The sequence below is a fragment of the Salvelinus namaycush genome, unplaced genomic scaffold (assembly GCF_016432855.1).
Source record: "Salvelinus namaycush isolate Seneca unplaced genomic scaffold, SaNama_1.0 Scaffold421, whole genome shotgun sequence".
NCBI classification, from domain to species: domain Eukaryota; kingdom Metazoa; phylum Chordata; class Actinopteri; order Salmoniformes; family Salmonidae; genus Salvelinus; species Salvelinus namaycush.
This window is the reverse complement of record NW_024061111.1, coordinates 161,422-176,898: the sequence shown is the minus strand read 5'-3', so window position 1 is coordinate 176,898 and position 15,477 is coordinate 161,422. Positions and strand designations below refer to the sequence as shown.

Sequence of the window (15,477 nt, the reverse complement as noted above, 5' to 3'; positions counted from 1 at the left end):
AGCATTAGCAGCGCGGTGGAGGGCACCAATGTGAGTGGCGTGATCCCTCGTGAACTTTACACCAGTTACAGTGACCTGACTGTGTTGGTCAAAGCTGCGAACCAGCATGGCTCTGCCACGTCTACAATGGCTGCCTTCAACACTGGCGATATCAGTGAGTCAGTCAGGGATGACTCTTCTCTGTACATTCCCTATTCATTCAGAGGGACAGACATGACACTTTCTGTCTCTCTCTCGCTGTCTTACTGACTCTCTTTTGTGCTCTTTCTCTCCCCCCACCCTCACTCTCTCCCCCACCCTCTCTCTATCTCCTGCTCTCTCTCTTGCTCTCTTTCTTTCACTCTCCCACTCTGTCCTCTCTTCCCTATCCATTCCTCTACCAGAAAAGCCACCCACCCCTGAAATCACTCACTATTGCCCTCAGCCTCTGGAGATCTACTGGATTGTGCAGTGTGAGGATCAAGGCAGCTCTGACCAACTCTGTGAGGTCCAGTATCGTACCCAGGACCAGCAGGACTGGACTCAGGTGAGTGAGCTGAGCATGGCTGGGGTTTTGTTCCTTTCCCCAAGTGTGCACTTGTTCACTTCCATTCATAGATTTAAAGTAAAATGACCGGTATAAGAAATATGTTGGAAACTCCCTCCCGCCCAAACCTACACCAATCCAATGCGGGGATTACTGTGCACTTCAGGACAGAAGACAGGGTATTTTGCGGTCGAAATGTACCCAATGATGTTTTTTCAATTTCAGTTGGGGAGGGTTTAGTATTTTTTATTTAATCCAGGGGAGGATCATGTAATTTGTAATCGATTAAATGTCATATTGAGAATTAGTTGCTTATTATATCTCGATGTGTGGGCTCGATGCTGCCCCTCATCCCTGATTCTCTGCTGGGCGCGCAATATCAAGTGCAACTAGTGTGGTCTCAATCAAATGATCCATAGCCTATGCTATAGGCCTAGGCTATACGAAGAGCATGCTTGGAGAAGCACAGGGCAAAGTTGTATTTCTAAGAAAATGTACTTTTTTTCCCTGAGTTTATCTGCTGCTGGGATGGTCTATATTAACTAGCCTACACTGCATTACACACACGCGCGGACTAGGCCTACTGATGTCCTGTTCAGTTTGAGAGGGAGAGTGCAAAGATGAGGAGGACTGGAGGTTAGCTTGCTACTGCTATAATTGATTTTAATAAAAACAATATGTTTCGTTGCCCATAATGAAGGTATTTATCAGAGTTATTGACCTCCAAATAAGCCATATTCAAGTAATTTACACAGATTATTTGGGACCAATTAGGTTATGAAAATGAGAAAAAAATACTTTGAATTAAAAAATAAATTAACGAAAAATGTCTTATTAGGCTATACAGTCATTCTACAATGCCTTTGAATTCACTTTTAGAAACACAAGTCTGGCCAGTCTTTGGTTTGAGGATCATGCACTGAGCTGTACATGGCTAGTTTGTTCATTTAGCCTAGCAGTGTTCTTATATTCCCATGCCCTAATCACAGTCAACACACATCTATTTTATAACAACAATATCATGGAATAAAATAGAATCAATTAGAAAATGATAGTTTCCCAAATTAAGAAAAGTTACTAGTGCATATAGGAACAGCGGGCACTGTGAAGCAACACAAACATTGGCACAGACACATGCGCCCACACACGATAACATACGCACTATACATACACATGGATTTAGTACTGTAGATGTGGTAGTGGTGGAGTAGGGGCCTGAAGGCACACAGTGTGTTGTGATATCTGTGAATGTATTTAAAATTGTATAAACTGCTTTAATCTTGCTGGACCCGAGGAAGAGTAGCTGCCGCTTTGGCAGCAGCTAATGGGGATCCATAATAAATACAAATAGGCCTACCTGATGATATGTGGTTGCTGTGTTAAAAAATGAATGACTTTTTCTCTAGTTCATTGATGATCAGGTATTTCAGTTGTAACTGGTTCTGTTGTGTTAAATTTTTGCAGTTGATAGACAACTTTGGCTACTTTGCCATGTAATGCTTACAAAACTAAGAACAGTTTCTAAAACTGCATATCTAAGGCTCTGGTCTGTCCTAGGAGTGAGGGTAAATGATAATCATGTTCTCTGCTATCCACTTTGTTGTAATTATTATTCTGGGTATAGGGGAGGGTCACTTGTTTATTTTTTCAAACATTCAGTCCATTAGATGTAGGGAATGAAACATTGAAATACCACTGTCTCTCGATTATCTGTGGGAATTTCGAACTGGGAATGTTGTCCTTCTGAGTTAGGGATGGGTAACTTTTTGAGGCTCGAGGGCCACATGCACAGATTGTTTTGGGACCAATTTATTTGTCAAAATCTATTTGCGTGCAGAAAAGGCCAGCTATTTCAAAATATATAGCTCTATTATAATTTTACTTTCTATAAGCTATTAAATGTGCAATGTAGCCTGGAGTTGCTTTTTAATCCAAAATAATCCCTCATCCCCCCCCCCCATCCCTGCGGCTGCCTCTTGCCCATCCCTGTTCTTTTGTGTGTCATTCTTTCATGTCCTGCTCAGAAAGAGGACATCCTACGCAGCTTCCTGCTCCTGACTCCACGGCCCTACACTGTTTATGAGTTCCAGGTGCGCTGTGCCTGTGAGGGCCCTCAGGCCCTGATGAGTGACTGGAGCTCAGTCTACAAAGCATGGAGTTCTGAGTCAGGTCTGTCAGTGGGTGCTGATGGGTAATGTAATCCTGTGGTCTCCACAGCTTGAAAATATTTGTTCACTTATTCTGTGGTGATAGATGATTAACCTATTTCTCTCTCGTTCTCAGCGCCTGTGAAAGCATTGGATGTGTGGAGTGACTGTGGAGTCACCTCTGAGCCACCTCAATGTGCCCTTATGTGGAAGGTATGTTAACACAACATCCCATCATAATAGGTAATATAAATATATATTATATATGTACACACACTACCGTTCAAAAGTTTTGGTTCACTTAGAAATGTCCTTGTTTGTAATCAATCCTGTGTGAAGCTGGTGTAGAGGAGTCAGGCGCAGGACAGCAGATATGAGTAATAAAACGCCATTTACTCAAAAAGTATTACAAATACAAAGCAATAATGCTAGCCCACAATAACGAACCGTATACAACAAACAATCACGCTGTAATAGCGTGTGTGTAGGTGGCAGGGAAGTCAGGCGCAGGAGAATCGAACTTGGTATAAATGGAGTCGTTTAATAGACTTAACAAAACTCCCTAACCAAAAATACAAGATAAATAAAAGTGGGTACAAGAACCCGTCGCGCACCAATACATAATACACGAACATACAAACAAACAATCTCTGACAAGGACATGAGGGGAAACAGAGGGTTAAATACACAACATGTAATGAATGGGATTGGAACCAGGTGTGTAGGAAGACAAGACAAAACCAATGGAAAATGAAAAATGGATCAATGATGGCTAGAAGGTCGGTGATGTCGTGACAGTACGTCGGCACCGACATCGGGGACGACCCGGAGGGCGAGGCGCAGGGCGATCCGGATGGAGACGGTGGAAATCTCGCAGCATAGAAGGATCCAACACGTCCTCCACCGGAACCCAGCATCTCTCCTCCGGACCATACCCCTCCCGGTCCACGAGGTACTGAAGGCCCCTCGCCCGACGTCTCGAATCCAGTATGGAACGAACGGAGTACGCCGGGACCCCCTCGATGTCAAGAGGGAGGGTTTTGGAACCACCCGCACCTCAGACTCCTGGAGTGGGCCAGCCACCACTGGCCTGAGGAGAGACACATGGAACGAGGGGTTAATGCGGTAATCGGGGGGAAGCTGTAACCTATAACATACCTCGTTCACTCTCCTCAGGACTTTAAATGGCCCCACAAACCGTGGACCCAGCTTCCGGCAGGGCAGGCGAAGGGGCAGGTTTCGGGTCGAGAGCCAGACCCGATCCCCTGGTGCGAACACCGGGGCCTCACTGCGGTGACGGTCTGCGCCCACTTTCTGGCGCAGCATGGCACGCTGAAGGTGGACATGAGCATCGTCCCATGTCTCCTCCGCGCGCCGGAACCAGTCGTCCACCGCAGGAGCCTCGGTCTGACTCTGATGCCAAGGAGCCAGAACCGGCTGATACCCCAATACACACTGGAAGGGGGTGAGGTTTGTGGAGGAGTGGCGGAGCGAGTTCTGGGCCATCGCTGCCCAGGGCACGAACGCTGCCCACTCCCCCGGCCGGTCCTGGCAATAGGACCTCAGAAACCTACCCACATCCTGGTTTACTCTCTTCACCTGCCCGTTACTCTCGGGGTGAAAACCTGAGGTGAGGCTGACCGAGACCCCCAGACGTTCCATGAACGCTCTCCATACCCTGGATGTGAACTGGGGACCCCGATCAGAGACTATGTCCTCAGGCACCCCGTAGTGCTGAGTGAACAGGGCCTCCGCAGTCTGTAGGGTGGTAGGGAGCCCGGGCAAAGGGAGGAGACGGCAGGACTTAGATAACCGATCCACAATGACCAGGATCGTGGTGTTGCCCTGTGAGGGAGGGAGATCCGTCAGGAAGTCCACCGACATGTGTGACCACGGCCGTTGTGGAATGGGTAGAGGTTGTAACTTCCCTCTGGGCAGGTGCCTGGGAGCCTTGCACTGGGCGCACACCGAGCAAAGGATTATGAATTTTCTAATCATAAGAACTTCAAAACATTTACATAATTTAGCAGACACTCTTATCCAGAACGACTTACAGAAGCAAATAGGGTTAAGTGCCTTGCTCAAGGGCACATCAACAGATTTTTCACTTAGTCGTCTCAGGGATTTAAACCAGCAACATTTCGGTTACTTGCCCAATGCTCTCAACCGCTAGGGTACCTGCCTCCCCAAAACACCCCTTTCCCTATAGCCTGCTATAACTAATACCTCTGTCTGGTATCTATCCTCAGGAGATGCCCACCTGGTTGGTTCAGGGGAAGGTGCTGGGGTACGTGGTGACATTATCATACAGTAACGGGACAGTGGCGGTTGTGAACGTGTCCATGTCAGAGCCTGGTGACCTTTGTGTCTGTCAAGAGAAGAGATGCCGCTTCACACCCTCTCTGCGGGGTGTATCAGGGGTGGATGTGTCCGTCTACAATTCCCAGGGTGCCACCAAACCTGCTCCCCTAGCTCTACCCACATCAGGTAAGGGAAACCATCATTAAGTTTCCGGATGACACAACAGTGGTAGGCCTGATCACCGACAACAACAAGACAGCCTATGAGGAGGAGGTTAGAGACCTGGCCGTGTGGTGCCAGGACAACAACCTTTCCCTCAACGTGATCAAGACAAATGAGATGATTGCGGACTACAGGAAAAAGAGGACCGAGCACGCCCCCATTCTCATCGACGAGGCTGCAGTGGAGCAGGTGGAGAGCTTCAAGTTCCTTGGTGTCCACATCACCAACAAACTAACATGGTCCAAGCACACCAAGACAGTCGTGGAGAGGGAATGACAAAAACCTATTCCCCAGGAGACTGAAAAGATTTGGAAATGGTCCTCAGATCCTCAAAAGGTTCTACAGCTGCCCCATCGAGAGCATCCTGATTGGTTGCATCACTGCCTGGTATGGCAACTGCTCGGTCTCCGACCGCAAGGCACTACAGAGGGTAGTGCTGCCTGCCATCCAGGACCTCTATACCAGGCGGTGTCAGAGGGAGGCCCTAAAAATGGTCAGACTCCAGCCACCCTAGTCATAGACTGTTTTCTCTGTTACCACACGGCAAGTGGTACCGGAGAACCAAGTCTAGGTCCAAGAGGCTTCTAAACAGCTTCTAACCCCAAGCCATAAGACTTCTGAACAGCTAATCAAATGGCTACCCAGACTTTTTTCGCATTACCCCCCCCTCTCTTTTCTGCTGATTCTCTCTGTTATTATCTATGCATAGTCACTTTAATAACTACCTATATGTACATATTACCTCAATTACCTCGACTAACCGGTGCCCCCGCACATTGACTCTGCACCGGTACTCCCTGTATATGGTCTCGCTATTGTTATTTTAATGCTGCTCTTTAATTATTTGTAACTTTTATTTCTTATTATTTTTTTAACTGCATTGTTGGTTAGGGCTTGTAAGTTTGCATTTCACTGTAAGGTCTACCTGTTGTATTCGGCGCATGTGACAAATACTATTTTATTTTATTTGAAAGGTGTGTGCGAGTGTGATAATAGATTGTAGGTTTGTATGTTTCTGTCTTCACAGATTCACACGTTTTCTCTTTCGCTTAGGTCTACAGTTGCCAGAGCTATCCTTCACTGTGAACCAGGATATGTTGAGCCTCAATGTATCCTGGTCTCTGCCACCCCAGCCCATTGAAAACATGCATGAGTATGTGGTGCAGTACAAGCAGGTGGGACTTCCTCCGACACAGGGCTTTGATTGGATAAAAGTGCACCAAAATCATACGTCAATCATTTTAAGAGGTTTGTGTGGCTTACACTGATCTATAATACCATTTCTCTCTGAACATATTTATTAATATTTTGTAATGTTTCAAATTGGTTTCAAGATGACAGCATCGTCTTTGTCTCTGTCTCCACCTACAGGTGATTTTGAGAACCACACTGCCTACAATGTGTCATTGTTTGCAGTGTTCATCAACAGTAGCTGCCTGCTTGCGTCTGCAATCTCGTATTCTCTTCATGGACGTAAGTATATTGGAGCATGGAAATACAAGTCTTTATAATGTACTTGCCAGTATGTAATCAGTGCAATTAGTGCACATGACTGATTTTCAGTGGAGTAAACTAATTTGAAATATCACGTCTTTACCTAATGTTAATTTCTCCGGCCTTTTAACTCACTGTAAAATGTTTTTTTTATTTTGTTTTTATTTATTGTTTATTTTTCTGCTGCTTTTGACTATTCCTCTACCCATTTCACCTCCATTTCCTCCTCTCTCAATCACTCCTCAGTCCCACCCAAAGTGACTGAGTTCAAGGTCCAGCACATCTCTGACTCTAATGTGACTTTGTCCTGGCAACACATCTCCCTGACCCAGAGTAAGGGGCTCATACTGTGCTATCAGCTGGTATTAAACAACGTTACAGGTAAACAACACAAAGACAGTGGAAGACCATCTGGGATAAATCTTTTGTTGCTACAATGTTATATTGTTTTAATAAAAGTGCAGTCTCCACTGCCCAGTGTGTACATTAGCATAAAATATAGTATTACATTGTAGTAGCTTAAATAGTATTACATATTTTTGCCTGTTCCCAGATCTGTTTGTTCTGTCTTGCCAACTCCTATTGTCATTATTGGCTCCAGAGTGGCGCAGCGGTCTAAGACACTGCATCTCAGTGCAAGAGGCGTCCTTGGTTCGATTTCAGGCTGTATCACATCTGTCCGTGATTGGGAGTCCAATAGGGCGGCGCACAATTGGCCCAGCGTCGTCCGGGTTTGGCCGGGGTAGGCCGTCATTGTAAATAAGAATTTGTTCTTAACTGATTTGCCTAGTTAAATAAAAAAATAAAAATTGTCATGCAGACACAGCACAAACAGATCTGGGACCAGACTATCCACAGGCTACCGTGCTGCACACTCTCGTTCCCACACATCAGTGGCCTTGCTCCCAATCATTAAACCTTTCCTTCATCTGCAGTGTACAACGTGAGTAGGGACCAGAACAGCCTTCATCTGTTAAGACTTACGTCGGGTCACCACCAGGTTTGGATCAGGGCTGAGACTAAGGCTGGACTGGGACCCAGTGAAAGCATCACCTTCTCTACTGAGAACAGCCCTGGTATTCTACCACTCTGCCATGTAGTAATTTGATAATGATGACAAGAAGCGTATAGCTGTTTATAGGTTGTCTAACAAACGTGATGAGATGTATTAAGTGCTTATGTACCTAACTGGTGACACTGAGGTCATGTATAACACTAATTATTATTCAACAAACTAGAAATATTATTATAGGTTGTGTATAATACTGTATATAACATCACCTTAAAACAGAAAGGGTCCTGAAGTTCCTTAGAAAATAATAACAGTGTAATATTGAATGCATGCTTTGTATGAAATAGACCTTTGTGCTACAGCATGTGATTATGAACATGGATTGCGGTCTAATTGGTCATTTTGCCTTCTGACCTCCCCCATCTCTCTCCCTTTGTTGTCACAGGTTACCTCAAATATCTGGTGCCAGGAATAATAGCAGGGATGTTGCTATTGATCATCATAATGTGAGAGACTGGATTCCCATACTTCAACCCAAATAGCCTGATTCTGATTATTTTCTCATTGTCTTGAACCAGGGCCATGTTCATTAGGGCACACTGATGCAAAATGTTTTAAAAGGCTTTGCAACGTTTCGTGCCGACTAAACACATACAGGGTGTGGTGCTCTCTCATGTCAACTTCCTCTATCTCTCTGAAAGTTCACCCATGCCTGAAATAGGTTTACAAAAGGGGAAACACTTGAGGAAGTGGAAATGAGAACGGGCAGTTGAGTTGGGCTTTCAGTTGTGCCCTCCATAACAATGGTCTTGATCAAAAACATAAAACAAACAATATGTTATACCCCTTTCAACTAAAACATAATGGATCAAATATTTCTACCACTTTTAGGGTGATATACAAATGGACATGTCCATTGAAGGAACACAACTCTTTTGGTGTGCAGTATGTGAATGATACCGTTGTGTATTTTCTGTAGTGTACAAATGAAGACTTGTGCGAAAGTGCCTGACCCCAGCAACAGCAAACTGCTCCAACAGATGAAGTTGCAGGTGAGTGCAGGGCAGACTATCACTATGTGGCTGTGACTGACTGATCTACTATCAGTGAGTCTGATATTAGTAAGTCTTATAGTATTCTAGTTAGTGGTGGACTGAGCCCCAGGCAGAGGCCCGAAGTTCATCATGTCTTCCTGCCTGGTTTTTCTTCCTCAAGCCATTTAGGTCAAGGGAACACACTACCTATAGATATGGATGGTATCTTATTTGTAATGTTCCAGTAAGAACCTGTTGTAAAATAAAGAATGTGCGTACTACATGAACCTAAATGTTGATTATACCACATACAGTAGCAGGGGCTATATTGGGCTAGTAATATACCATTCCCTTGAGTTATATTATCACCAGTCAGAGGCATAACATAGAGGACTAAATGAATGTGTCTGACTCCCTGCCTGTCGTTGCTCCAGTTTAACAGCTCCTTGACGGCGATCTTCTCTCCTCTGGAGTCTAACCCAAAGATCTCTGAGCTGGAGGTGGTGGAAAACCCTTTCTGGGGTGCCAATGCCTGTCCTAGGAAAAGGTCCAGCCCTGATGGACAGACAGAGGGGGTGGTGGGAGAGGAGCGCACACACATAAGGACTGGTGAAGAGGCGGAAAAGGAGGAGGATGCAGACAAGGGTTACAGTAAAATTATTGATACTGACGAGGAGGAGAGGGATGGGGGAGAGTCCGGGAGCTTGTTTGAGGACGATCAGTTTGTTTCGGACTATGAGAAGCATTTCATGCCTGTGGATGTATGACCCTACTGTCTGTCTGGTGTGGTGCTACCGATCAACTCTTTTGGTGTGTGTATGATTTCCTCATTGCTACGACAAGACAGCCATTGTTCAGTCGGAACCCCAAGGGCCAAACAGGTCAATTGTGGGCTATTGTGCTTGTTGATCTAGATGCAGATCACTGATTCATGGGAAAGGGTTGCCCTAAAAACAACACGAGTGCACAAGTTGAAATAAGCCACTCGTCTTGTTTTCAAGGAAAGGAAAAGGGATGTAGTCAACTGTTTCTTTTCCATGCTCCAACTACAAGGAATGTTGTTTAGGAACAGTAAACCTTTTTTTTTACAGCAAATGTATACCTATGTGAAAAACCACGTTGCCTACGGTGTACACTGTCATGACGTGGCCCTCTTTGGATATAGCAAGCACCAACTCTCTCTCTCTCTCACTACCTCTCTCTTCCCCCTACACCCAGGCTCTGTTATCTCAGGTCGTAAATTCCTGGAGGAGACTCTCTTCCCCCCCGGCCATGCAGTATAGAGAGAGGGTTCACAGTAGAACAAAGGAACTTCTTCTACCTCACAGAACTTGAGAACTGAACAATATCCATGTTTTGGAGAATGTGTAAACGGTCGGTGGAGAATCCAGCTATGACCGGTCCATTTTGTCTAATGTTTGTGACCTCATGAGAGACAATACAGCCACATTACCATAACTCTGTTTATACAAGAGTCTCTGTTATGAGATTTGCATCTAATTATTGTATAAAGTGAATGAATAAAGATGAAACTATTTGTGAAATTATGTAATGTGATTTTAAACTGTTTAATAAAAGAGAATCCAATTCCCTTTAAAATTTAACTAAGTCATTGGCCTGCCACATGAGCACAGACATTGATCTGGCGTCATGGGACAGCCCTTTTCTGCTGTTCCGAATATAAACCCCACCTGGAGAAGCCCACTGCAGACCATGCGTACCTCGATTACTGAGAGGGCTAAGGTTTGAGTAGAGACCATGCATTCCTCGATTGTTGAATTCCTAACCAAACCACGTGGAGCATTGGCTACACTGGTGGAAATGGTTAAACTCTGAGACTATTGATACCGACAGAATAAGAGCAAATCTTCGATACTAATTACTAGTCTGCAGCTAGAATTTATGTTGACTGAATGCGAGGACCGACAACCGCCAAAACATTTATTCTATAAGAACATTTCTGAATGGGACTTTGAAGTATCCATTCTAACCACGAAAGACTCCAGGGATGCAAAGAGAAGTTCAGATGAACTTTCCAACAGAAAGACGGACGATTCCAACAGAGATCATGACGACACACTGAGCGTAAATATATATATTGATTGCAATTATTCCCGAATGAGTGAGCATTCATGTGCAAAGGATTAGCATTTCAATTATTATAATTATTAACTGTGTAGTTAGTGTCTTTTGTCTTTCGCGCCCTTCTCAGTCCCTTTGTCTACCAAGCGTCATATCGGTTTAGCCCACTAGGACACATCCCTTATTGTTTGTTTGTTATGCATGTCTGTGATTATTTAGTTAGTAAGTAAATGATTAAGACAATTGATGTATGGATGATTCATAGTGAAGGCTGGGTTCGTGCAGATAACTAACCATTTACGATGTTTGGAATGAGACTAACGTGGGGTAAATAATAATTAATTAATTAGAAGACTAATTGATCAGATATTGAAAATATCTGAAAAGTTATATTAGGAAAATTATAACTTTGTAATCTGAAGATTTTCCTTGGTGCCCCGACTTCCTAGTTAATCACATAATAATAATTACAGAGAATTGATTTGATAAAATAACAGTCTTCAATTTAATGATGCCAAAGACACGACAACACAATGTCTACACTGTTCAGTTTGAACTACAACTGTCAATCATGTCTGCTCATTAGGTCAGATGAAATGCTATTTCAGAATAGCATAGTTTAACTTTTTTATACAAAACTGTTTTTGAAAGTTAATTGCTGTTAGTTTTATTAAACATATTTTTATATCTAGCTATGTCCCTTTTGAGAGGCCTTAAAAAAAATGAAACTGGCCTCTCACCGTGGTCAACTTGAAGTTCCCTTCTATGGAAAGTGAATGGAGAAGATATTGGAGCCTGAGCCTTGCACCGATGTTCAGGATAAGGATGAATTTGATCCAGTAGGACTGACGTTTTTGGAGAAAGTGGACCTGTTTTTTACCGGACCCATATGTGGTTTCAGGATGGGTGGGAAACAGGTGGAAAAGTTTCCAGTTGTCATACTTGAGTAAAAGTCATACTTGAGTAAAAGTGAAGATACTTTAATAGAAAATGACTCAAGTAAATGTGAAAATCACCCAGTAAAATACTACTTGAGTAAAAGTATTTGGTTTTAAATAAACTTAAATATCAAAGTAAAAGTAATTTTAAATTCCTTATATTAAGCAAACCAGACGGCACCATTTTCTGGATTGTTTTATTTACGGATAGACTGAGGCACACACTGAGGCATACAAACAAAGCATATGTGTTTAGTGAGTCTGCCAGACTGCCAGGCAGTAGGGATGACCAGGGATGTTCTCTTGATAAGTGTGTGAATTGCACCCTTTTCCTGTCCTACTAAGCATTCAAAATGTAATTTTGGGTGTCAGGGCAAATGTATTGAGTAAAAAGTACATTATTTTCTTTTGGAATGTATTTAAATAAAAGTACATTTCAAAAAATGTTAACAGTAAGGTACTGATACCCCACAACCTACTTAAGTAGTACTTTAAAGTATTTTTACTTAAGTACTTTATACCACTGGTGGGAAAGGAGTTTGGTGCTGTTGAATCGATGAAGGTAACCCGAAGTGGTCTTGTGATGATTGTTTTGTTCTTAACTGACTTGCCTAGTTAAATAAAAGGTTACAAAAAATAAAAAGGGAAAGGGCGCACCGGAGGGTAAGAGATATTACATCTTCCTCCTTACTTGCTTTGTTTTCAAGAACAGGGCGCCATTGAAAAGAGTGATTACTGGGGTAGCTGTGGGGGTGAAGATGGGTCAGCTGAAGTGAAAGATTCCTGGTGTTTGACACCCGCCGTCTGGAATGACACAGACCTGGTGGCTAGCGTCGTGAAACAGAAGAGTCACTGTCTGTTCTTTTGAGTTTTGATGTCAAATCAAATCACATTTTATTGGTCACATACGTGTTTAGCGGGTGTAGCAAAATGCTTCTGCTTTTAGCTCCAACAGTGCAGTAAAATCGAACAATTTTACAACATATACCCAATACACCCTTTGCTGTTGTTCTGGGATTGATTTGCACTTTTTGCACCAAAGTACGTTCATCTCTAGGAGACAGAACGTGTCTCCTTCCTGAGCGGTATGACAGCTGCGTGGTCCCATGGTGTTTATACTTGCATACTATTGTTTGTACAGATGAACGTGGTATCTTCAGGCGTTTGGAAATTGCACCCAAGGATGAACCAGACTTGTGGAGGTCTTGGCTGATTTCTTTTGATTTTCCTATGATGTCAAGCAAAGAGGCAGTGAGTTTGAAGGTAGGCCTTGAAATACATCCACAGGTACACCTCCAATTGACTCAAATTATGTCAATTAGCCTATCAGAAGCTTCTGAGCTTTCTGGAATTTTCAAAGCTGTTTAAAGGCACAGTCAACTTAGTGTATGTAAACTTCTGACCCACAGGAATTGTGATACAGTGAATTATAAGTGAAATAATCTGTCTGTAAACAATTGTTGGAAAGATTACTTGTGTCATGCACAAAGTAGATGTCCTACCGACTTGCCAAAACTATAGTTTGTTAACAAGACATTTGTGGAGTGGTTGATAAATTTGTTTTAATGACTCCAACCTAAGTGTATGTAAACTTCTGACTTCAACAGTACATATGAGATGCATATTGCAAGATATGTAAACATTATCAAAGTGACTAGTGTTCCATTTCTTAAAGTGGCCAGTGATTTCTAGTCTATGTCTATAGGCAGCAGCCTCTAATGTGCTTGTGATGGCTGTTTAACAGTCTAATGGCCTTGAGATAGAAGCTGTTTTTCAGTCTCTCGGTCCTAGATTTGATGCACCTGTACTGACCTTGCCTTCTGGATAATACCGGGGTGAACAGGCAGTGGCTCGGGTGCTTGATGTCCTTGATGATCGTTTTGGACTTCCTGTGACATCGGGTGCTGTAGGTGTCCTGGAGGGCGGGTAGTTTTCCCCCGGTAATACATTGGGCATACAGCACCACCATCTGGAGAGCCTTACGGTTTCGGGAGGTACAGTTACCGTACCAGGCGGTGATACAGCCCGACAGGATATTCTCAATTGTGCATCTGTAAAAGTTTGTGAGGGTTTTAGGTGCCAAGACAAATTTCTTCAGACTCCTGAGCTTAATGATGAGCTTAGAGGGTTCTATAATGTTGAATGCTGAGCTATAGTCAATGAACAGCATTCTTACATAAGTATTCCTTTTGTCCAGATGGGATAGGGCAGTGTGCAGAGTGATGGCGATTGCATCGTCTGTGGATCTTTTGCGGCGGTAAGCAAATTGAAATGGGTCTAGGGTGGCAGGTAAGGTAGAGGTGATATGATCCTTGACTAGTCTCTCAAAGCACTTCATGATGACAAAGATGAGTGCTACTGGGCGAAAGTAATTTAGTTCAGTTACCTTTGCTTTCTTGGGTACAGGAACAAAGGTGGCCATCTTGAAACATGTAGGGACAGCAGACTGGGATAAGGAGAGATTGAATATGCCCGTAAACACACCAGCCAGCTGGTCTGCGCATGTTCTGAGGATGTGGCTAGGGGTGCCTTCTGGGACGGCAGTCTTGCGAGGGTTAACACATTTAAATGTTTTACTCACGGCGGCCACGGAGAAGGAAAGCTCCACAGTCCTTGGTAACAGGCCATGTCGGTGGCACTGTGTTATCCTCAAAGTGGGCGAAGAAGGTGTTTAGCTTGTCCAGAAGCAGGATGTCGGTGTCGGCGATGTGGCTGGTTTTCCTTTTGTAGTCCGATGTAGCTGGTTTTCCTTTTGTAGCTCATCCATATATTTATATGTACATATTCTTATTCCATCCCTTTACTTAGATTTGTGTGTATTAGGTGGTTGTTGTGGAATTGTTAGATTACTTGTTAGATATTGCTGCACTGTCGGAACTAGAAGCACAAGCATTTCACTACACTCGCAATAACATCTGCTAACCATGTGAATGTGACCAATAAAATTTGATTTGATTGTCTGATGTTGAGTCTTTACCCGACAAATTACTGGTAGGATATATCAGTTATCCTGTATGAGCTTTTGGGCCGAACCCACTACGGTGTTTCAGGTGCCATGTGTATGGTCATGTTGCAGCAGTGTGTAGGAGGAAGATTCCTAGGTGTGAGAAGTGTACATACAGGAGGGCTTGAGTCAAAGGATTGTGTAATATCAGTGAAAGAAGTGGTGTGTGTAAACTGTAGGGGGGGGGCCATGTTGCTGGGGATCAGAAGTGTCCGGTGCGAGAGAGGCAGGTTGAGATTGCCATGGTCAGAGTTGTGGAGAAAGTGTTGTATGCTGAGGCAGTGAAGAAAGTAGAGGAAGCTGGGTTAGGGGTGAAGGATACTAAGAGGCTCCCAGTGAGTAGTAGAATTTTGCCAGTACAGAGTGATAGGCATACGAATGAAATGTGCTTCAGTAAGGTTGGCTTTTTAGCGTTCATTGCTATGGTTATTAACTGTACCATAGGTATGGAACGTAAAGTCACAGAAATAAGTGTTGCTGTGGCAGTTACCAAGAAGTATTTGGGATTACAATAATTTACTGCAGAAGAGTTCTAGGGGGTGTTGAATGGTAGTGTCCTGTCCTCCCAGGCCGTTGGCCTGGTGTAGGATTAGATCAGGTTAAATTAGTGGAATGGGGTGGTGCTTCTTTTTATGAGTAGGATTAAAAGTTGGCGGGATAATTTGTATTTGTTACATCACAAAGTATAATGGTTTTATTCTCCGGTTCAGTTGGTGG

The 15,477-nt window shown here is 43.6% G+C and overlaps 1 protein-coding gene across 1 annotated transcript in view; it reads left to right on the top strand.

Annotated features, from left to right (window-relative positions):
• The window catches only part of LOC120041238 (interleukin-6 receptor subunit beta-like), a 31,624-nt gene extending 21,165 nt beyond the window's left edge, over positions 1-10,459 (top strand). Inside the window, exons 3-14 of the mRNA XM_038986180.1 lie at positions 3-154; positions 384-526; positions 2,551-2,695; positions 2,810-2,886; positions 4,923-5,160; positions 6,250-6,444; positions 6,568-6,669; positions 6,937-7,071; positions 7,626-7,766; positions 8,148-8,208; positions 8,682-8,754; positions 9,171-10,459. Of these exons, the coding sequence (XP_038842108.1) occupies positions 3-154; positions 384-526; positions 2,551-2,695; positions 2,810-2,886; positions 4,923-5,160; positions 6,250-6,444; positions 6,568-6,669; positions 6,937-7,071; positions 7,626-7,766; positions 8,148-8,208; positions 8,682-8,754; positions 9,171-9,503 (1,795 nt within the window). The 3' untranslated portion in view covers positions 9,504-10,459. The remainder of the gene's footprint in view (positions 1-2; positions 155-383; positions 527-2,550; positions 2,696-2,809; positions 2,887-4,922; positions 5,161-6,249; positions 6,445-6,567; positions 6,670-6,936; positions 7,072-7,625; positions 7,767-8,147; positions 8,209-8,681; positions 8,755-9,170) is intronic.
• The last annotated feature ends 5,018 nt before the right edge of the window (positions 10,460-15,477 follow it).